We start from the raw sequence: 21,671 nt of genomic DNA, 5'->3' as shown, positions 1-21,671 counted from the left end.
TAGTCCGTATGTACAAAATAAAGTATCCCTAATTTTGAAGAGCTTCACAATTCTTTAGTTTCTTACAAGTCTTTCTTTGAGACGAGACACCGTGTGGCCCTATCATCAAGTTGATGAATGCAAGTATATACAAATGAGAGTATAGCAAGATCCGAGTGATGGATCGTGCATCCTCAATACCCCCCTCCCCTTACGATGTCCCTGCATTAAAGCCCTTTGGACGCAACCAGTTTCCCCATATCTGTCCGCCAAAAATCAAAGTACGGCCGGCTTAGTTGCGCCATGAACTCAGGCGAGGGGTTGGACGCTGCACGTAACATCCAGGCTTCATGCGCCGTCTCTGGGTCATTCGCCATTCGAAGCTTATTCCACGTGCTGACGGGGTCGACAAAGGTCTGGAAAACCTTCCTTCGCTCATCGGAGTAGATATCAAGGATCTTCATTGGCTTCTTGTCGTTAATTATGAATTCCAGGGCATCTGGCAGAGCGTCCGCGTCCAGTAAACCAGTCGTAAGTCCTAAGGTACTCGCGCGATAGCACACTAAGAATAGGTCGCGTCAGCCTTAGAAAGACTCTACAACTGAAATTAGTAAGGCACAGGCCATTGCGTTACATTCCAACTTGCTCCTTTGGACCGCTTGTCATTAGGAACTGCCTTGTGAATGTCGTCAGTCTTCCCGCTAATGACCACACCCTTAAAGAATATCTTGTTAGAGCTTACCAGTTGGTAGTAGCTATATACAGATGCCAAGGTGTCCGAGTGTTTTAGGTGGAAGATACTATCCAATGATTTTACATATAAGGTCAGCTAGGAGGATCAGTGCGGCGGTTACGCCTCTTAGGGTGATAATCACCTATCTTTTTTCGCCCCTGATATTTCCTTTCCACGCCCTTTCTAATACATACGACCACAGGGTGTGGAGAACAGGGCTTCCCGTCCGCTCAGCCGTACTTAAGCCACACGCCGGCGAGTTAGTAGTATGGTGGGTGACCACATGCGAATCCTCGCTGTTGTATGTTTTGTTTTTATTGTTTTGTCTTTTTATCTATTGGACAGCCCCTGTAAGATACAGTCACCATGGGCTATACCTACTACCCGTGCATCCAAGTTTTCAAAGGGGTAGAGATCCGAAGGCAAAGGCTGTTAGACATTGGCAAGCATTGAGTCAGGACAAGATCCATACATTGTTCATGTGAGCTGCATCACCATCAAGAAGGCATCTACCCTTTCTCATGGTAGATGCACACAGCTGCATTCGGTAGGCTGAAGCATTGAGGATTTGGACATCCAGCGGCCTTGCCAGGGTATGAAGGTGGCTAGGAGTGATTTAGCAGTGATTTCAGGTGTTCCTCTGACTCGATCCTCATTTGACCGTGCATCCGTGGGGTTGACTGCAATAGAGCATTGGTATAATGTCTTCTTCCCCGGCTGAACGGGTTCAATCGGTGTGATGATTCCAAAGTTTATGGGATGAATGACTAAAGAAGTCGGAAAGGTGTAGTCCAGACGCTTGTCTTCCAGAAGGATATCGGTGGCGACGATGCGCTCTGGTCAACTGTGACCTTGGCATGCTATATCGAGGAGCTTTCGCGTCGTGGATTTTCCGCCGTTGGCACCAACCAAGAAACCCCCATGGAAACACTCACTCCAGATTGCCGTCGGGAGACTGCGTAAAGGCAGTGGCAGATCCACCTTCGTCCCGCAACTGATAGAGCTCTTTTTGGAAATGAACTCTGACAAGACCAGTTTTGATGGCGACATCGTGGAAAAGCGCGGCCAGTCTGGCCTGGGGGGGGATGTAGCACACCATGTCCGTCCTCGTCCTCAATTTCCTTGTTGGTTGGAGAGGCCAACTGCGCAATGATCTCGCCGAGCTTCATGTTGCCCTCCCCATCAACGGCTTCCTCCAACAAACTCCGCTTACCATGAACCCAAGCTTCTTGGCTTCTGGGTAGACAACCGTTCTCTGCAGAGCCAGTAATGCACCAGCATGGTACCCCGCGGCCCTCGGTTGCTGGCTGGGTTTCTCTTCTTTCTCGATCAATCGGCCTGGATTCGACTTTGTCTTGAAAGAATAAATGATATATTTTAAAATCTTCTAGTCTCGCCAGCCGAGGGCTCTGATTGGCTTATGCAAATCGCCCCAAACGCGCAATCTGAAATCCCGCTTCCTCTTGGTATCCATACATATCCGGTGCAGGGCAAAAACTTCGGTTTGACAATAATCTGTATGACTCCTTTTCCTCAGAATAGGACATGAAGGGTTATTCTTTTTGTCAAGAACTCGGAAGGGCGTGAAATCTAGATTCCATGTTCAGCCGTATGATCTACTCTGTACGGACATATCTATTTCACCCAATTATTATGAATTGCCCTCCCTTCAATCATATTAGCTGACGAAACCCTGAAACGGAAAAAGGAAGGGATAAGGCTTGGTAGAGTAGGTGGATATACAGGAATCCCACCCATTACTCGATGAGGAAATAGTTCCTTCTTGCTGGAGTGAAAAGTTGCGCCCGAGATCCTATAATCCTATTTGCTGAACAGTCCTTGGATGGAGATTGGAATCAATCAAAGAAAACACCCTGGATGGTCCATCCCCAACTCACTCAGCACTTACCATTACAGTCGACAGTCTACAGCCATGTAAATCAGGCAAAACTTGCGCCGAGAAGAAACCGCGACGGGCCAAACCTGACTTCTCAGGTGTCTGTTCTTTTTTTAGCTGCACGTGATTATGCTATTAATGTTATACCTCAGGCATCAACAACGAGTGCGAGATGCTTCGCCTCTTCGGTGGCGGCCGGAACAAGTCTCCATCCAATCTCGCGCTTGCCAAAGTGAACGTCATCATGGTCTCTTGGCGGTTATTGCCGAAAATGTGCCCAATACAGCCATATGCAGCGCCCAACCGAATCGGCCCTGCTGGTGCCATCGCGAAATCCCGAGCCTGATTGATTCAACGTATATAGCAACTGGCTATTGCGCGTGTCCAGCGAACTTCGAGGGCTCTCCGGCTGTTACCGTGGACCAGTCATCGGCTTCCAACCGTGGCTGATCGGTGGATATCGACTCCGATGGAACGGCCATCCACTCACGACCTCAGCAGGCTGGAGGCTGTGGCGGTGGTTGCTGCCGTCGTTTCCGAGGCCGTTTGTTGGGAGGCCTGAAGGCAGCAGAATACCCGTTTCTAAAATCGGGACTGCAACATGGCTGTGTGAGTAGCACCATGTAGCACAGCCAACTTGATATGCAGCACATTCGTCAGGCGGTTTACGACTGCAGCCATCTCGTGGCCATCTGTTGCGTGGGGGGTCGCCGCCCATGTGCAGGCAAGCGCAACACACGCTAGCGCCTTACCGCAACGAGTAGTGGATGCGGACTAGGGAATCATATGGGGCTAGCGAAATACAGACGAAACCCGCGGATACCAAGCCACAACCAGCAGGATGTGCGGCTACTCGTCTGGATTCCACACTTGACCCGCGCAAAACCGGGGCGGAAACAGCATGAAGCAAATCACCTTGTGGAAGTGGATCCCTCGAATTACGATTGGTTTTCCCAGTATGATGACAGGCACCGAGAGTTTTCCATTTCCATTTCCCATTCGGTGCAGCAGCCCCAGCGTCGATCGTCATAGGCAGAGGCCCCGTCTCATTTCCCCCTAAACGGCTGGGGTCGTGTCGCCACAGCCACAGCCGCTGCCTGGGAACAAGGCCATTGCTATTATTATCTACATTTGGAAGTGAAATTGGCATATCAGTCGCGGTATATAAAGAAGCCTGAGTCCCCAGATCTCGGGTCTGCATTCATTCCAATTTCAGATCAGCCTTATATCCTAGCAGCTTCAAGCTTCAACTGCAAACCTCCACCTCGAGCCTCAAGACTCTCACATCTTCAAACTCCCACACCACTCCCAAGATGAAGCTCACTTTGATCACCTCCGCCCTCCTGGCCAGCCTGGCCCTGGCCGCTCCCGAGGCCAAACCGGATGGAATTGATTCCCTCATCTCCGATGCCCAACAGGTCGCCACCTCCATCGTCGGCGGCTCGGAGTCCATTGGCTCTGACGTCGCCGCGGAAGCTACTTCCATCGCGAGCGCCTTCAAGACGGGCGGCGAAGCCGCCGTGTCTACTCTGACCGGCGACGCGGCCTCTGTTGCCTCCCGCGTCGAGAGCGCCGCCTCATCCATCAGGTCTGAGGCTGCAAGCGACGTCAGCGCCTTCGTCTCGTCCGTCACCACCACCGACTCCGCTGGCAAGACCACCACCGAGCCCACGACGATCACGTCCGCGGCCTCCTCCACCGCCACCTCCGCCAGCCAAACCTCCTCTGGCGCCCAGTCGAGCACCTCCAACGGCGCCTTCGCTCGTCCCACTGCTGTCGGCGCTGCGGCTGCCGGTGTCGCCGGTGTGCTCGGCCTCATGGCTGCCCTGTAAGCGCGTTGCTTGGGCTACGATACCTTTTGCATTTTCATGATTTGTGCTCGGTTCTCGACGTGTCTCACGCGGATATGGAGATTATACGCTATTCTTCACGACTTTCTTTGATCTGTTTATAAAAACTTCATTGGCTTGGATCGGCTAGGCTGCGGGCTATAATATCGGCGTTGGAAGCTTGTATAACTATCTGGTGGTTGATACACATTGAATAAATGTTTTCTCCGAGTTAATCGAGTCATTGTACGGACATAGTGCTGTCAGGCTGTATGTTTGACAGATGTCAGCCTTCGCAGACAGTCATTCTAGCGTAGCATCCCGAAGCAGTGCGAGGCTTTCAATATGGTGAAAAGGACTTGATTGGCACATGCGAGGCCATAAGAAAGACATTCACAGAGAGAGGGAGTGGTGAGAATTGATAACCCAGCGAGTCATGCATATTTGCATCTCCTTGCCAGATCTCCTTTCAATAGTGTCGCCGACAGAAAGTACGAAAATTGATTATGAATAGTACCCACAACCTTAATGACTCCCGGCAACAGTCTTCCAGGGTCCAAGGCCCCTGGTGTCCAATCTCCTACAATAATGCATGGATGGCCACTGCCAGAATGATACAGATAGGTGCTGTCGACCACGGATACGTAGTATACAAGACATTATACCAAGCAAATAGACACCATTACTCTTCCTTGCCACCGACTGAAGTCCGCTGTGGAGAACCCGGGGTAGGAACGGTGTTATCCGAGTCCATAGAGCTTTCGTCGACCGTCATCTTCGGACCGGTGTACCAATGTCGCGCGAAGAGGAAGTAGTACACCATGCAACCGACCCAGACAAACCCGTTGATCACCACAGTGTAGTTCATGTCCGATGCTGCAGCGCGTCAGTGTTTCCACCCACAAAGGCTCAGTGTCAACCACGGGGAGATGCGGATACGTACGCGATGGATCCGGCCCGGTCGTCGGGAACATGGATAGCACCACCCCGAAGGCCAGGTACACGACGGCAATGCACGCGATGGGCTTGCTCAACCGCCCGGTGTAGAACTCGCCGGGCTTAAACCGGTCCTGTCCCCAGACGAGACGGCAGAGGATCGGCGTGCCCCATGATACATAGTTGCTGGCGACGAAGAGCGAGAACAGCGCGTCTGCTGCGGCGCTGTTTATCAGGCACAGCAGGCCTAGGATCAGGCATGCGGCGACGAGTCCGCACACCATGCGCACGGGCTGATACTGGATGCGCCTGCTGACGTGGCGGAAGAAGCCTGAGAAGGGGAGGGCGCCGTCCCGGCAAAAGGCCCATGCTTGACGGGAGGCGGCCACAATCTGGTGTCGTTAGTATGAGCATGGATCCTCGGTATGGGGTAGGAAGTACCAGGCTGAGGCCGATGAGGAACTGGATGACGCAGAGAACGATCATGAATCCCAATGCACCGTTCTTCCCGAGCGCGTCGTAGTAGATCTGCGCCATCGGCTGTCCGAATTTACTGCCGATTGTCTGGGACACATCCCGGTTCATCGTGGCCGCCATCACGGACAAGACCAGGAATCCAAGCACAAAGGCCGACCCAGCAGACCAGATGATGCCCAGTGGGACAGCCTTGGCCGCATGCATGGCTTCCTCGCTCATATGGACGCAGGAGTCGAACGAGCCGATGGACCAGATGGGAGCCAGCCACGCCAGCATAAACGCCCACCCCGTTGGCCAGGTGGTTTCGTTATCGAGATGGCCGAAGACGTAGCGGCCGGAGTTGAGCGACTCGCCGCGGGCGACTTTGCCTACAGGCAGCGCAATCACGGTTGCCACGACGAGGGCAATGTTGATGAAGATGCAGAACGTCTGGATCTTGGGCATCAGACGTCCCGTCAGGGCTCCACAGAGACCGTGGATGAGGATGAGGCCGACGTAGACCGCGTAGATGACGCCGCGTGAGGCAGACCATCCATCATGGCGGGAAATGCTCACGCAGGACAGAATCATGAGCGACAGGGTATCTGGTGCAACAGAGATGAGAATGGCTCTGGGTTAGATCTGCCAAGCTCCCACTTACAGTCCACCGAGCACATGCCGCCGATCAGGCCGAGCGTGTTGCTGTATCCGATCAGAAAGCTCAGCGGGCTCTTGAATCTGTCGCCTGCAAAATAATGCGTCCACCAATACAGGCCCCCGGCTGTTGGCATCGCCGATGCAAGATCGGACTAGATCATCGTCAGACCAGAGATTCGAGTTCGCGTCGACCGCACGTCGCGGAGGCAATTTACCATGGCTAAGCCGACCAGGAAGATAAAGATACTGGCCGTGAACCATCCCTGCAGACAAGCCGTCAGTTCGCAGTCATCGCCATCGCAGCCTGCGATCACTCGCTCTCACATACCCAGACCATCCCGACGGGCCCCGCGGGCAACGAGAAGGAGATCGTGGATGCGATGGACGGCACCAGTCCCATAATGCTGAATGCGATCGCAAACACCTGCGGCGTGGAATACTGTCGCCGCAGCTCCTGCTTGTATCCCATCGTCGCTGCGCCGTCAGCATGCGACCAGCCATTCCCATTCCCATGTGTATCGCGACTTACCCAGCAGCTGCGAATCGCCTCGATCCGCGACGCCGGTCTCTGCGTCGCGCGCATCCATGGTCACGAACGGGCGACGTGCACTCGACGCGACTCGACTCGACTCAGTTCGGGCGGAGCAGATCGGACATGGCGGAGACGCGCTCTTAACGACGATCTGGGATGGTTTTAGAGTTGGAGCCCACTCGGGTCTCGTCCAGGCCAGTCAGAGCAGAGAACTTGATAAGGGGGCGTCGCCCTGGTGGATCTGCACCAATTCTTCCAGTCGCGCGAGCGTCGTGTTACCACCGCTGCCAGCATGCGACACACGAAGAGCGAGCGCTGTGCTCGTCTCACGATGATTGCCCGTCTTACGTGCTGCACCGAGTACGATATCAGCTATACGCGGTGGGTGGGTGTGCCCTCCAGGCGCTGCTGAGCTCATTCTTGAGACGCGCCGATCCTTGCGTCAAGGCTGGACTCTGCGCCAGTGGAGTCCCCGCCAATGCGTGCCAGCGGCCAAGTTCCACATCCCCCTTCTCTCGTTGCCTCGTTCTGAGTGAGGGCGGCCGACTATACGGGTGCTTGAGGCATCAGCACGGCTCGGTCCTTTGTTCGAAACTCCGTCGCGTCGTGGATGCATAGCTAGCCGGCGCAGAGTGCGGCACTCCCGGGCGATCTGCCGACAGATCATGATCTAGCGGAGTGTGGGTTCCTTCCGATTGGGTTGCTGGGAGGAGCATGTAAGTATGGTTGGAGCATAAGCACAGTAAGTATTGATGAGCTGCGGGAGCAATAGCAGTGCGGCCTTTGCTACAGATGTATGTCAGGATCAGGAAAGACTTGGTGATTTGCAAGCTATCAAATTGCTCTTTCGTCTGCGCTCACTTGTGCATCTTCAAGATATTGATTCTCCATCGTCGGGGACAGATCACACGGCAATCAACCACCGCCAGCATGATGATCACGAGTATCAGCTGCGCAAGCCCTGTACAGCGGAGGCGCTGCCACGGGTCTCGCGAAGGCGAATGAAGCAGCCGAGTATAGTATGTTGGTGGTTGGGATTGAGCATGGCTTCCAGAGAAGGGACTCGCAGGAAACGCGAGAAGAGCAAACAGCCTGCCACTCAAGTTCATCTATCTACATACCTGTCTACTATCCGGGGTGATGCTGTATCCCGGCACGAACCAATCAGACCGCAAGGTCATACTGTTTCAGACTGGAAGTTGGCACTATGTTCGACTTCGAAATTCCCGGCGGACAATAATGGTCCATCCAGCAAGAACAGATCGTCGGTCCCAACTGGGGACTACAGTAGAATGATGTTATCCCGCGGGATGCTTCTGTCGCAGGCGTCTTGACCGACCAGACCACATCCAGGAATCCCATCTATTATCATCCCAGCTGGACGAGGTCAGAAAGACAGGATCTCAACCGTCGATTCACATTTTCACTTGGATTGGTGTAACCAAATTAATTGTCGTCCCATGCGTGCGGCATTACCGGGACTGGGGCGTCTAGATCTGTCATCAGGAATTGGTTGTCGCCAGTCATTGATGAGGAGTTGCCACAATCCATTTATTCAGGAGCCTATAAACCACGATCAATCAACACCAGCTGTCATAGACAAAAACGCTCACGCTCACACTCGTCTCATGCTGCATGATCTCATCTTACCGTCACCAACATATTAACGACTCTCTTCCTTCGTCTTTTAATCCCTCAGTCTCCATTGAATCTCCCTCGACTTTCGTCGAAGCCAACTCAAACCCAAAGAAGGCACGATCTTAAATGTGTTGGTCGCATTATTGCATCCTCGCCAGCAAAACTCGACGGTGAGTGCAAAATCAGGTCCTCCCGGCTGCAGAGGGCCTAGAAATGAGCATTGTCAGTAGCATTGCGATGTATCGACGATGCAATGATTTACCCGATATAGCTCTCGATGCTGCGGCGTGGATTGCTGACAGAACTAGGCCATAGAAGTAGCTGCGCAGAGCCAATCCTGCGGGTATGATCGAGACACTCATCTACCTTAAGCGCTCTACATCTCTCTTCCCCTCTGTCTAATTTTCCGTTCTCTTTTCTGATTCTCTTTTTATCATTGCGCCTCGTTGTCACAGGCCAGAACCTGGTATAAATCCGAATGGCACGTACCCTCGGCATCTTCAAAGCCTCCGCCACTCCCTAAGTATTCTGCTCGTAACTTGGGAGTTATCACGAACGCTATTCCTTAATCCTGGACGCTCTCATCCCAGCCACGCGAACCATGCATAGTAATCGGGCGTGGATGATTGGAAGAAAAACTGGTTCGACGCGCCACACCGGCATTAGTTCGGCGCCGGCATTCCAACCCATTTTCGTCGGCGGGCCGATCGGGATCGGGATTGGGTGGCGTATGGTTGACAGGCGGAGTCGAAGCGTGTAATAGCGACCGGACCAACCCTCTGCAGGGGAGTGAACCTTGCACAGTCTTATTTTTGAGCACGGTATCAACTATCGCAACGAGCTATGAGCCATTAAGTAGCATGGGTCTTATCGGTGGTGCTTGACTGGCCAGAGTGTAGATCGGCGCTTTGACAGCAGCGATCAACCTTATCACAGCCTGCATCCCATGAATAGTAGGTAGTATGCAGTAGTACTCAGTATCGCGTGCAATGGCATAGCAGCCAGAATCATGAGGCATAAGGTATACCTCGAATGGAATGTTCATTCACGCTCCTATTCTTTCCGATGGCGCCGTGTCATACAACGCTCGCTCCGACAAAGCTTTAGTCAACCCACGCGAGTTTCCCCGGTTCGATGTAGTCGCTTCCATTGGGCGACATCCGCGGAGATACATGGTTTACTTCAACCACCCCGTCTCGGCCGGAGGTTACAATTCAGGTCAGGCACCGGGCTAAAAAAATTTCACTGGCCGAATCACAGCGCTCGTATTAGCGACAACCCCGAGCTACAGGCGACGCTGTATTCCCTTCTAGCGTCGGATAGAGCGTCCATCAAACCATATGGCGCCGCCCTGATCGGTCCGCGGAGATGCTTGATCTTGCGGCGATCCGTTCTAGCCGCAATGCCCACCAACCACGCCTCACGTTTCTCGTGCTTTCGAGGCGCTAGCAGAAAGCGACTGTCATATTCGCGGGCTTGTGGAAATGGGAATAAATAGCGGGCCGCCAACCAGACATGATAGCATAGAATCTTCTGCTAACAGTGACTCGTCCTGCGCGTGTGGAGACTGACGATTTTGATAAATTGGCCACTGCATCACCACTGACTTCACACTTCAATCATATCGACTCGCTATCAACACTCATCATCTACCATGGGTTCCAACGCAGGACTCACGCCGGACCAGGTCCAACTCATCAAGGCGACAGTCCCGGTTCTCGTCGAACATGGCAACACCATCACCTCCGTCTTCTATAAAAACCTTCTAGCCGACAACCCAGCGCTGAACAACGTCTTCAACACCCCGAACCAGCGCAATGGCCACCAGCCACGCGCTCTGGCCGGCGCATTGTTCGCATATGCCTCGCACATCGACGACCTGGGCGCACTCAGCCCCGCCGTGGAGTTGATCTGCAACAAACACGCCTCGCTCTACATCCAGCCCGACGACTACCAAATCGTCGCCAAGTACCTCCTCGAAGCCATGGCCGAGGTCCTCGGCGACGCCCTCACCCCGGAAATCAAGGATGCCTGGGCCACCGCGTACTGGCAGCTGGCCGACCTCATGATCGGCCGCGAGAAGCAGATCTACGACCAGAGCGCAGGCTGGACCGACTGGCGCGACTTCACCATCGCCAACAAGGTCCGCGAATCCGACGAGATCACCTCGTTCTACCTCGCCCCCGTCGACGGCAAGCCGCTGCCCGCCTTCCGTCCGGGCCAGTATATCTCGGTGCGCGTGTTCGTCCCGGCACTGGGGCATGCCCAGCCGCGCCAGTACTCGCTCAGCGACAAGCCGTCGCCGGACTACTACCGCATCAGCGTGAAGAAGGAGGCCGGCGTGAATCCGGCCGAGCCGGGCGCCGCCGCGCACCCGGGGTACGTCTCGAATCTGCTGCACGATAGCTTCGACCAGGGCGACACGCTGGCGGTGTCGCACCCGTGCGGTGACTTTTTCCTCTCGGCCGCGAGCGAGCCGTCGCATCCCGTTGTTCTGATCTCTGCTGGCGTGGGCTTGACGCCGCTGACCTCGATGCTGAACTCGTTGACGTCGACATCGGCTGCCGGGCGCAGGTTGCATTTCATCCATGGCGCGCGCACGTCTGGGGCGCGTGCCTTTAAAGAGCATGTCTCGAGCCTCACCAAGGATTATCCCGCGCTCCGCGCGACGTTTTTCACTAGCCACCCCTCCGACGAGGAGAAGGAGGGCGTGGACTACCAGTACGTGGGTCGCGTGGATTTGTCTAAGCTGGATGCCAATGCGGACTTGTTCCTGGATAACGCGCAGACAGAGTACTATATCTGCGGGCCAGAGACGTTTATGACAGATATGGAGGCCGGTCTGAAGGCGCAGGGGATTGGTGCCGATCGGATCAAGATGGAGCTTTTCGGGACTGGGGGTGTGGCTCATTAGGTGGTTTTCCTTTTCTCATCTGGTGCATTTGATATTTGGCATGGCGCTTGGTTTACATTTATACCTCCCCTCTCTATATGATCAATTCAGGGCTCATGAATAGAGTTTATCACGAGTATTCGACTTGCATGATAGAAGAGTTATTCAGTCTGGATATTTGGGTAAATAAGCTGCCAGTTGTTGATGGGTCGAGTACTCCGAAGCATCAATCTCCTCGAGTCTGTTCGAGTCTATTCCGAGTCAATGTTGGTCGACCGTTGAACTGATCAAATTCAGCAATTCATCGGCTCGGAGATGGAGTGATCGTCGATTGATAAGCGGGCGCTGAGAAATCTACCCGCATTCAGCCAACCGCAAGCTCACGTCTAACTGCTTCCTATCATGGCGACCATATAAACTGTCTCGGCTTCATCACAGCAGTCGCAATCAAATCATTCCCGCCTTAATTCCACACGCCAACCGGCCTAGAATAAACTACAACGTCGCCCTCACCAACAACACCCAACCATGAGCACCAAAATCGGCGTTTTCCCCGCCGCTGGAAGCCTGGGACAGAGTATCGTCACCAACCTGGCGGCGCTATTCCCAGCCTCCCAGCTCATCCTGATCGCGCGCCACCCCGAAAAGCTCGCCGAGCTAATCCAGGCCGGCACCACCGTCCGACAGGCGAACTATGACGAGCCCGACACTCTAGACACAGCCTTTGACGGCGTCGACACCCTGATGCTAATCTCGTATGCATCGTTCGAGATCCAACACCGGATCGACGTAAGCATATCCCCAACCATGACCCGAAGCCACCCCCAGCCCAGACTCTAACACGCATCCACAGGCCCACCGCCGCGCGGTCGACGCCGCGCTCAAGAGCGGCGTCAAGCACATCTTCTACTCCTCGCTCGCGTTCGCAGGGGACCTGACCGACCACAGCGTCGCACACGTCATGGGCGCACACCTCGCGACAGAGGCATATCTCGCACAGCGCGCCGCCAGCAGCGCCCTGACATACACCGCCGTCCGCGAGGGCGTCTACTCCGAATCCTTCCCGATCTACACAGCCTGGTTCGACCCGCAGCGCCCGGTCGACGAGATCACGATCCCGCACTCCGGCGCCGGTCCCGGCGTCGCCTGGGTCAACCGGGACGATCTGGGCGAGGCCACGGCGCGGCTCGTGGGCGCGTACGTCGCGGACCCGACGCGCTTCGCGTACCTCAATCGCAAGGTCCTGCTTTCCGGGCAGCGGGCGTATTCGCTCGCGGAGACGGTGGAGATCCTCGGGCGGGCGGTGGGGAGGCCGCTTCGTATTCGCGAGATCTCGGTCGACGAGTATGCGGCGCTGCCGCAGATCGGGGACAAGCATACTTACCACGGGGTGGAGTTGTCGCGGGAGTGGGCGACGGCGTGGGAGGCTATTCGCCGTGGGGAGACGGCGGCGGTGTCGCCGGCTATTCGGGAGATTTTGGGACGTGAGCCGGAGGGTTATGAGACGACGATTCGGAAGCTGGTTGGGTGATTGGATTGGTGTTTGGAATTTGGATATAAGCAAGTCTTTTGATATTGCACGCGGTATAAGGGCTGTGCTATGGAGGTATAAGCTTGGGTATAACACATTACTGGGTATATTTTCTGAATTAGTACCAAGCTACAATCGAGATAAACACCGAGTTATACTGCGCAGTATTTATAATAGATATGGATGTATATTCAAAGGAGCGACAAGGGAGATCATGCCTTATCAAGAATAGCATCCACGTTGAGAAATATGATATTTTCATGCAAATGCCCAGGTGCCTAATGGGCAGTCGAAGTCGAGATTGATAATCTTGTTGAGAATATATTTGGACAGCAAAACCCTCTTAAATCTAGTTCCCGTTTGAGGTAAAACCCATGGTGCGAAGATCGGTATATTTCGAGGATGCTGTCTTGCGAAGTCTGAGTCTACTGTAAAATATTCGCACGCTCCCATATCAGCGGTGTCTACGGTTTATATTGCGCCCATTATTGCAGTTTAATGGACAGTCGGGGCTATGACGCAGTGCTAAGCAGAAAGAATCTGTCAAGCTTGATCCTGCTTGTCTGGAGCACTTGACCACGCGATTCCTCAGTCACACTGGTGATGCTACGATAATACCTACCTAGTTCTTCACTAAGCATAACTGACCAGCCAGGTCTATTCTGCCAATGCCGACATCTACGAGCCCTGGAGAGCAGACTTGATTGCTGATTAACCCCGAGGAGTGGGTTTAGCATGGATTACCCTTCTAGGTAGGTGCGATGCAGCCTACAAGATGTTATGCCCGACATGCACTACACCATAGACTCAATCTTGCAGCATTCGTCATAAAATACCGAGATATTCACAGAAAGTAGTTCACCTCAATTCAAAACATCAATCACGATTCAATGCCACCTCATTTGTACAGGTAAAAGAAATAAGTCCCCGCACTCGACGTCTTCGCATCCATCGCACCGGCCAACAAGTTATCATTGACATACCGGAAGTAATCAATGATGGGGAAGTCATCATAGACCATGGCAGTCGAGAGCTTACCGCGCCACTCGATCTGGCGCAGCTATGAAGAATACAACCACCCCGGTCAGCCTGCTCTCTCACACCTCCCAGCGGATACCGCGACAGGTTTATACCGCCTCGACTTGACTCACCCGAGCATGTCCCCAGCTCTCATTCCACACCCGCGATCCGTCTTCCTTGGTGACCATGATCGGGTCGACGTCCTCGGTGGACCGGAAGTCCTTGCCGGCCCAGGCCATGGACGTGAGCTTCTCCTCGGTCGGGTGGTTGGTGTTCACGTTCGCGCCCTTCCACGATCCGACGAACTTGTCCGCGGCGACGGGCTGGAGCTTGTCGAAGGCGGCGAGCACGTCTTCCGGGTTGAGGTTCTTGCCCTTGACGAGCTCGATGTATTCTTGTTCGGGGCTGCTGTGCACCATGCGTGTGAGTTGGTCGAGTCACTCAAGAATGGAAGGATGGACAGGGTGACAGACCTGGACATGATGGATTGCTGGAAAATCAAGTTGGAGGGATTGGTCTGGTAGGATTCCGTTCAAATAGAGAACATCCCACTTCGCGCTGCACAGGGACGTACTTATACGCCCACCGTGCGTCATCAAGCTAGTCCCGAGAACTCCATTCGCCCAGATGGGCGATGCTGATCGCCCCTCTTGAGTGCACCTCTATCGTGTCATTCGTGTGTCCAGGGGAACGGTGGGGCTGCGTGGGTGGACCGGGGCGATCACGGTCCTTCGACGATTACAGTAGTTGTCGCAGAGGGGCGCACCGAGCACACCCTAAGAGTATACGCCTCCGATGGAATACCAAAAGCAACCAAAGGTCGACTTCGGCGGCGCAGAGAAAGTCATGTCTGGCCGCTCACGGAGCAATGCTAGGCGCACAGCCTTGTCGACATCGCGATTGCTGCTTCGGGGTCATTCGCACAGATCCACAAGGCCCCATGGGCCGAGATATGGGTTTATGACCACTGTGCTTACATGTGCGGAGCAAGCCAGTGTCCCTAAAGTAACACCGCGCAAGTGGCTGGGATCGACACAAGCATCTCGGAGAAGACCGAGCGCAAACTCTCCACTGCCGAATTGCCGGACAATTCAACCTGCACAAAGCCAGAATGCGGAACATTTGCTGTACCGCGCTCCTCTTCGACAACGCCCGCTGGGAATGAACTGGTTTATCCACGCGGTCCCGATTCTGCTTGTTGCGTATTCCACAGATGCGTCACAGACGACGATCGTGCTACCCGAGCGAACATATCGGGGCGGGGAAATCCCACCGCTTCTATGGCGAGCTCGGGGTGCCCTCCAACCCCGAAAATGGAGCTGATCCGGTGGGGAACCGGGGCGATCTGTTCGATCGGTGCTGGTGCAGATCGCGTTGCGCGGGTAAGGCTGCGCCCGAATTTGTAAGGAAGGTTTGGGTGAGGTCATGGCAGGATTGGTCGAACCACACATCAAGAGTTGGGGGGAGTGGGATGGTGAATGGAGCGAGGCAGGCTGCATGTAATATTTGCGAGATTCTCTAGCAGATAATACAGTATCAATGGATATTCGGCAACGGCATGATGCTGAATCGGTGCTCACAGAAGGGTTCATAGAAGCCGCGGTTGACCCGATATGGGTGGGATCTCGCTTCCACGAGAAGAAAAACCAACTCAATGCAATTTCACTACGGTGAAAATTGCAACAGTTGAAACATTGGAAGCAATCCGACCTGTTCATATCAGCACGGTTTCTTGATATTCCGTCACCAACCGATTAGGCGTGGCCAAATACCGACTAGGACCCAAGCCAACGACAGCACACAATACATGCCCACGGTCAGAGCCCCTCAAGGTCAATATTTCTAATTACTGGGTTAATGAAGCCTCGGGCTTTTGCTCGGCATCACAAATGCCAGACACCTCTGAAGAAACCGTACGATGGAGGGGGGCGCGCAGTCCCCGGAGAAGCAAGCGGCTCACACTTTATCCCTCCAGGATGTCCTCGATGCACCGCCGACAGGCTAAGCATGGTATCCGTGCTGACGGAAATCCCGTCCACCTAAGTCAGGGTCCGGGGAAGGGATGGCGTCGGCAGTCAGATCCAGCCTCGATCCGTGGCCGCGGCGCAGATGACGCTGCTCATGCTGTAAGAGGCTCCACCAGCCGGACCGATGCCTTGCCGCGTCGACTGGCCCGGTTTTCAAGTTCTGATTTTGGGCCGGCGCTGGCAGTAGCTGCATGGTAGATCGAGGGGGCCAACGGCCAGCTCGCAGGAAGCCGCGATTAGCGTCGTGGATCCACTGCAGTCGGAAGAGAGGTCGGCTCTTGTCGCGAATGACGGCGCGGTGGTATAGATGTCGATCAGGGCTATCAGTCGCCGTGATAGGAAGGGCGGCTCCTACAAGACATGGCCAATGGGTTTGCTCGACAGACAGCTCTTAGTTTCGGCTTGTAGATGGATGGCTGATTCATTTAACACTATGCAGCCGGGGGTCAATGACGACGGAACCCCAAGTTGAGTTCAATCAGGACTCGAATGATCCGGTCGTGATCACGACATCCGGAAGTGCAATACCCATTGCCTTCTCCCGAACACGAGCAGCATTAGCATCATGAGATGAGAAGCCATTCCGACACATCCCTACGGAAGGCTTCACCGGCGCCCATGCAGAGACCAGGATCCCGGTTTCAATTCGTGTCCAAAAGGCCAGTGTCACGCACAATGGGAGCGTTCCGCGGTCTCGCCCGGGCGCCAACTTGTCCAGTATCGACCAGCATTGCAGGAAAGTCTCGATCCGAATCACCCCACGGCCCAAAGCGGCAAGTGACAGGCGCAGTTGGGTCAGCGGGAATTGTGGGCGCTGGGAGTGGCTGGGCCACGGTTGCACTCATATCGAATTCAGTCAGGTACCGCAGTGGAGAATTGGGTCCTGGTTCCACGATGCGCGTAAGGCGGAATGGGTCCCGCTGGGTGATGCAGATGTGGGTTGGCAGGCTCGGAAGATTGACGGGACAGGGAATGGAGCTGGGGATGGAACTTGTCGCATTGTGATGGTGACTGGGATTGATTTGGCTCGGATGCATGGCTCGGTTTCCCGAGAGAGAGAGAGAGAGAGAGAGAGAGGAGTGTTGTGCAGGTCCTGCGGTCGTGACGGTAGTGGCGTGTGGAGGAATACCGGGTTGAGAGGAACTACGAAAAGATCTATCGATTGTACTGGAACAGTGTTTACGCAACGAAAACATGGAATGGCGGATCACAGTAAGATGCAATTGAAATAAAACTCCGAGACGCATCATAGTTCCAGGAGTACCAGGACCAACAAGAAAGCAGTGATTGGAAAGTCGAAGTCGATTCTTGCATAGTATTACCCTCGGCTCCGAGACTCGGCCGGAACGTTCCTCGCCGTTGGGCTCCACCTGTCATGCTTGGCCGTTGGTGATTGCAGTTTCACACCTTTTGTCTCTTCTGTCGGAGCCGGCCGGTCCTTCTCTTCCCTGCTAAGGTGATCTCGGCTCAACTGCACCGAGCCCATTATTATTCTATACTCTCGAAAGCTCCCGAGTATATGCCTAGTTCCCTCCCGACCTGACATCACGGGTTCGGCTGGTCTCGGCGAGAGAAGCGTGATTGGCGCCTCCTTATCCTTCGTGGGTCCAGTGCTATGAAGGTCGGGCGTATATATAACACCCGCTGGAGACTCCTGTTCCGTGGTAACACCGCTCTTGATCGATTCTTGATCTTCACTTGCAACCCGTTGATAGTCGTATATCACGGCCCCCATTCGGACATTTCGCCCCGATCGTGCATGATTGCAGCCGCCCTCCATGATGGCTTTCGACCGATCCAATCCATTATCGAATCTGTCGTTAGACGACGAAAGATATCTCAACCAGCCACTCAGCCCGCAGTCGCGGCCTATGGACCTCTTCCCCGTCAAAGCCTCCGATCCTCTCCCCGGCCATTGGTCCTACGACTCGGCCATTGATCTGTTCTCCCTGAACCCCGTCGACATGGATCCAGTCTCCTTCGACTTCGCCGACAGCCTGGCAAACCCCGACTCTAAGGATCTGTTCTTGGATCCGTTCGAAACCCCAACGGGCATCAGTGGTTTCTCAGTTCCCAATGCCGAGGACACCGTCTCCCTCTCATCGGTATGTCGAAAATCTGCTTGGTCGGTGTATATTCGTGAGTGTGATCGATGCTGAACAGACCGCCACAGGACTTGGACAGTGACGACCAGTCATGGTCTACGGGCATGCGTCACTCCGTCGACTCGGCCGCTTCCGAAACCCCTGCGATGGACAACCAGCCCTCCAAGCCCGTCACCCGTAGCTCGCAGTCGCAGTTGCGATCGCAGCCACAGTCACACCGCAGCACCTCATCAACACGATGGTCCTCGAGCCCCGAAATCAAACCCCAAGAATACGTCGCCTCGCGCGCCGAAAAGACCTCCAGTGGTCGCAAGACCCGCAGCTTCTCGCACGACTCGCACCGCTCGTCCACAAGTCAAGACCCGCAGACGCGCAACGCCGCCAAACGCGCCGCCCACAACGTCATCGAGAAACGTTACCGCACCAACATGAATGCCAAGTTCCTGGCCCTTGAGAAAGCCATTTCCCCCGCCGGCGTTCACAAGCAACCGCCAGCGCAGGCGCCCCGCGGTGGCACGGGCTCGCTCAAGAAATCCGAGATTCTCACCAACGCCCTCGTCTATATCGAGGGTGTCCAGCAGGAGAATCAAGCTCTGCACAAGGAACTCGCCCTGCTCAAGCAGAATCTGCTGCCTGGTGGGATCTGGCGACACGGCAAACCGCCCCGCGCGTGACCTGGTGCATGCTGACCTCGCCACCGGGTGGTACTGACGCCGTTGCTGATGGTTTCCTTTGCTGTTTTGCCGCTGCCCCAGTGCTTCGGCGTGGCGATTCGCTCGTGTCCTTTATTTCTTGACGACCGTGACATGATGTATCTCTACAGTCGCCGGCATCCATGCGCGGCGGCAGGCGTTCCATGGAGACTGGAGTTTGATTTGTCTCGGGTAATCGGATGGGACGACCTCGGTTCGTTTGGCGTTTGGGTATTGCATTCAGGGACAAGGCTGGTGCTGTTGACTCCTGCATTCCACATTATCTTTCAACTCCCATCTCATCGTTTTGTCTCGGGTCCTGGTGACAACAAAAGTGGCTTTGGTTTCATGATTCCCCATCCCCGGCTCGGGTCGGTGATGTTTCCGATAGTGCTCAAGCATTAATGTAATTGCCAAGACTCGGATGATCTTTCTTCTTGCTCGAAGTTCTGTGGTGTATCTGGCGTGGAGGTGGATTGTATGATGTAGCTCGACATCTTCCCTGGTGTGCCCGAGGTAAATGTTCTGGTTAGTGTGGTGGTCGCAGGACCAATATAAGATGCCAGATCTGGAGCATTGGGTCTTACAATCTGCCCCTGAACTCTGAGCGTCGAGGTTGCAGACGTTGCACGTTCGATCCCATGTGAAGGCACTCGAGTCAGCGGGTCTGAGACCAGCTCATTCATTTGCTGTTCTTGTAGACACAGAAAAGTCCATGGTCATTGTCCCATATGAATATGGGTGTAGTTGCGGTTGCTTTCTTGCTCTCATCGGAACAGAGTCAACAAATTGCGCGTCCGTGGACGAGAAATTGGAGGAAAACATGGAACGATTCCAGCTAATACTTGGTCTCACTAGTCAGGACTTGATTGATAATCCCGCGGTCCAGACCCGTCTAGAAGTGAGATATTAGGACACCGGACAGCAGACACCGAGAGAGACACCGGGCGAGATCAGAACCGAACGACACCGCAGCCGTGACTGATACCAGTTTTAAACACCATCCAGAAGACACGCAGGACGAAAGAATCCACCGTTTCGCGCGGCTCTCCCTCAGCCGATACACCCTAGCGCAGACAATCTGGCTGCGAATGCCTAAACGGGTTTGGCATCGCGGCGTGGTCCCTGCAACGCCTCGCGGCTACGAGAAACCTAGGCTCATGCGCTATGCATGCATGCCAGTCTGCATATCGTGGACATAGTGCAGTGGTGACAAGTATCTCCCATCACCAGAGCGACGCCCGCGTTCCCTGTCTTCCCTTCCGAGTCTTCTCGACTGCATCGTGCGTCAGCGGGGCTACGACAAGCCGCAACGCGCGATCCACCATTCCCCGAGAGGAAAGAGAAGGAGATCCCATCACCGAGGCACGGCGCTTCAGGCCAATGATGCGCATGTCTGTTGACTGGGTGGGTGTGCTGAGTACTGCTGAGCTTAGGACTGCGATCGACAAGGACACGAGAACCCGACTCGACCTCGTCTCAGGCTAAGCTCTCGTGAACCAGTCACCGCATGCCCTCGTCGCCTATCCCATTATGCGAGGGAGTGGATCCAGACGCGCCGGTCCCCGGGTGTTGTCTGCAGTCCTGGCACCTGAGTGGCTGGATTGTTAGTCGTCCCCTGTTGCGTCCTGCTTCCGCGTGGGAAATCGCGGGGAAAGGTCACTGGGCGGTATTGGTGCGCTTGATTGTGAGGCTGGTTGCATTGCTCCGAGGAGAGCTAGATGTACCGCAGGCACAGATCGGATTGGGATAGATTGCATCCGAGTCCGCCAGTGCAGTGCAGTGCAGTCCAAGCCGTATTTCACGTCGGGATGATTCGGTATCGCCGGATCGAGTCAGCCACTCCACCGTGACGAAACGCATCTGATATCCGGCGAAGATATTCTGCAGGGACGAACGGACGATAGGAGCAGTCCAGATGAGACTGTCGCAGGGCGGTGGAGCGGCTGAAAGTCCGCTGGACGCGATAACGGCGCGGTCTTATCAGTCGCGTGGACTTGCTGGTTTCGGCCAAGCGTTGCCACCAATGACCCATTCATCACTGCTGCTGTGGTGCTGGCTGCAGATTATAGGCGTTGGGAAGATGAATTTGGGTGAGATATTAGATGGCAGTATGAAGTCGAGTGAGTGAACCCTGGGCAATGGCGATAGTATTGTTAATGTTGACATGGGCAGTGCGAACTGTGCTAATTGCCCGTCTTCTACGCAGTACACGTTCAGCAGCATCATATCTTGCGGATTTACTCAATTGTATGCTCTAGAGCTACGCAGGCATGCTTATCTGTGGCGACAACATACTGTATATACCCCTGTGTGCAATATGTTAGGTGTATATACCGAACCCATGGAGGAAGTCCTGCCGAGGCGGACTGCGCTCCCCGCAAAAGTAAAAAATCGACCCGCGACGATCGAATTTGCATTTGTCCCTGCAATGCATTTCTATGACCAATTGACCCGGTGTCCACCCGTCAATTCAGCCTCCAGCCAGCTCGCCATTGGCTCGCCCGTTCATTCTCCAGCTTTATCTGTGCCCCGTATTTTCCCTGGGGTGAACGAGATACTGACACATCCGTTGAGGCCCGCGATCGCTACTCGCGAGGGCCATCGCGACGACGCATTGATCCTCCCAAGATAAGCCTGGCAATCCTGGGCACGATACAAACATATATAGAATTCCGCGCGGGCTGCTGCTGGCACTCTCTCTCAGCTCGCTTTTGGCAGAAAATGTGTGCGACTGTTCCCTGCC

General features: G+C 54.6%; 9 protein-coding genes across 9 annotated transcripts; 4 read left to right on the top strand and 5 right to left on the bottom strand.

Annotated features, from left to right (window-relative positions):
* Positions 1 to 206: 206 nt before the first annotated feature.
* Positions 207 to 1,235, bottom strand: N7459_000870 (FAD/NAD(P)-binding domain-containing protein; the record flags this gene model as incomplete). Its single annotated transcript, XM_056940055.1, has 2 exons — positions 207 to 541; positions 1,226 to 1,235. 2 exons carry the CDS (start codon positions 1,233 to 1,235, stop codon positions 207 to 209), a joined length of 345 nt encoding a protein of 114 aa, XP_056804335.1.
* Positions 1,236 to 1,643: 408 nt separating this feature from the next.
* N7459_000869 (uncharacterized protein) lies at positions 1,644 to 1,881 on the bottom strand (the record flags this gene model as incomplete). Its single annotated transcript, XM_056940054.1, is given in 2 exon segments — positions 1,644 to 1,787; positions 1,807 to 1,881. The coding sequence occupies 2 exon segments, from the start codon at positions 1,879 to 1,881 to the stop codon at positions 1,644 to 1,646; spliced, it is 219 nt and encodes a 72-aa protein (XP_056804334.1).
* Positions 1,882 to 3,922: 2,041 nt separating this feature from the next.
* On the top strand, positions 3,923 to 4,441 carry N7459_000868 (putative GPI anchored protein; the record flags this gene model as incomplete). The annotated part of the gene is made up of 1 exon (XM_056940053.1): positions 3,923 to 4,441. One exon carries the CDS (start codon positions 3,923 to 3,925, stop codon positions 4,439 to 4,441), a length of 519 nt encoding a protein of 172 aa, XP_056804333.1.
* A 679-nt stretch (positions 4,442 to 5,120) lies between these two features.
* On the bottom strand, positions 5,121 to 7,074 carry N7459_000867 (putative GABA permease (Uga4); the record flags this gene model as incomplete). The annotated part of the gene is made up of 7 exons (XM_056940052.1): positions 5,121 to 5,314; positions 5,382 to 5,766; positions 5,816 to 6,435; positions 6,492 to 6,639; positions 6,703 to 6,750; positions 6,816 to 6,961; positions 7,017 to 7,074. The coding sequence occupies 7 exons, from the start codon at positions 7,072 to 7,074 to the stop codon at positions 5,121 to 5,123; spliced, it is 1,599 nt and encodes a 532-aa protein (XP_056804332.1).
* A 3,237-nt stretch (positions 7,075 to 10,311) lies between these two features.
* fhpA (flavohemoprotein) lies at positions 10,312 to 11,571 on the top strand (the record flags this gene model as incomplete). Its single annotated transcript, XM_056940051.1, has 1 exon — positions 10,312 to 11,571. One exon carries the CDS (start codon positions 10,312 to 10,314, stop codon positions 11,569 to 11,571), a length of 1,260 nt encoding a protein of 419 aa, XP_056804331.1.
* A 507-nt stretch (positions 11,572 to 12,078) lies between these two features.
* Positions 12,079 to 13,081, top strand: N7459_000865 (uncharacterized protein; the record flags this gene model as incomplete). Its single annotated transcript, XM_056940050.1, has 2 exons — positions 12,079 to 12,339; positions 12,404 to 13,081. 2 exons carry the CDS (start codon positions 12,079 to 12,081, stop codon positions 13,079 to 13,081), a joined length of 939 nt encoding a protein of 312 aa, XP_056804330.1.
* An 898-nt stretch (positions 13,082 to 13,979) lies between these two features.
* N7459_000864 (DUF4334 domain-containing protein) lies at positions 13,980 to 14,520 on the bottom strand (the record flags this gene model as incomplete). The annotated part of the gene is made up of 2 exons (XM_056940049.1): positions 13,980 to 14,141; positions 14,233 to 14,520. 2 exons carry the CDS (start codon positions 14,518 to 14,520, stop codon positions 13,980 to 13,982), a joined length of 450 nt encoding a protein of 149 aa, XP_056804329.1.
* A 1,582-nt stretch (positions 14,521 to 16,102) lies between these two features.
* On the bottom strand, positions 16,103 to 17,165 carry N7459_000863 (uncharacterized protein; the record flags this gene model as incomplete). The annotated part of the gene is made up of 3 exons (XM_056940048.1): positions 16,103 to 16,479; positions 16,657 to 16,952; positions 16,993 to 17,165. The coding sequence occupies 3 exons, from the start codon at positions 17,163 to 17,165 to the stop codon at positions 16,103 to 16,105; spliced, it is 846 nt and encodes a 281-aa protein (XP_056804328.1).
* Positions 17,166 to 17,906: 741 nt separating this feature from the next.
* N7459_000862 (basic helix-loop-helix domain-containing protein) lies at positions 17,907 to 18,907 on the top strand (the record flags this gene model as incomplete). Its single annotated transcript, XM_056940047.1, has 2 exons — positions 17,907 to 18,233; positions 18,302 to 18,907. 2 exons carry the CDS (start codon positions 17,907 to 17,909, stop codon positions 18,905 to 18,907), a joined length of 933 nt encoding a protein of 310 aa, XP_056804327.1.
* Between the last annotated feature and the right edge of the window lie 2,764 nt (positions 18,908 to 21,671).

Source organism: Penicillium hispanicum (assembly GCF_028827665.1).
Source record: "Penicillium hispanicum strain IBT 35686 chromosome Unknown utg000001l_segment0_segment0, whole genome shotgun sequence".
NCBI classification, from domain to species: domain Eukaryota; kingdom Fungi; phylum Ascomycota; class Eurotiomycetes; order Eurotiales; family Aspergillaceae; genus Penicillium; species Penicillium hispanicum.
This window is presented reverse-complemented; position numbering and strand designations above follow the sequence as displayed.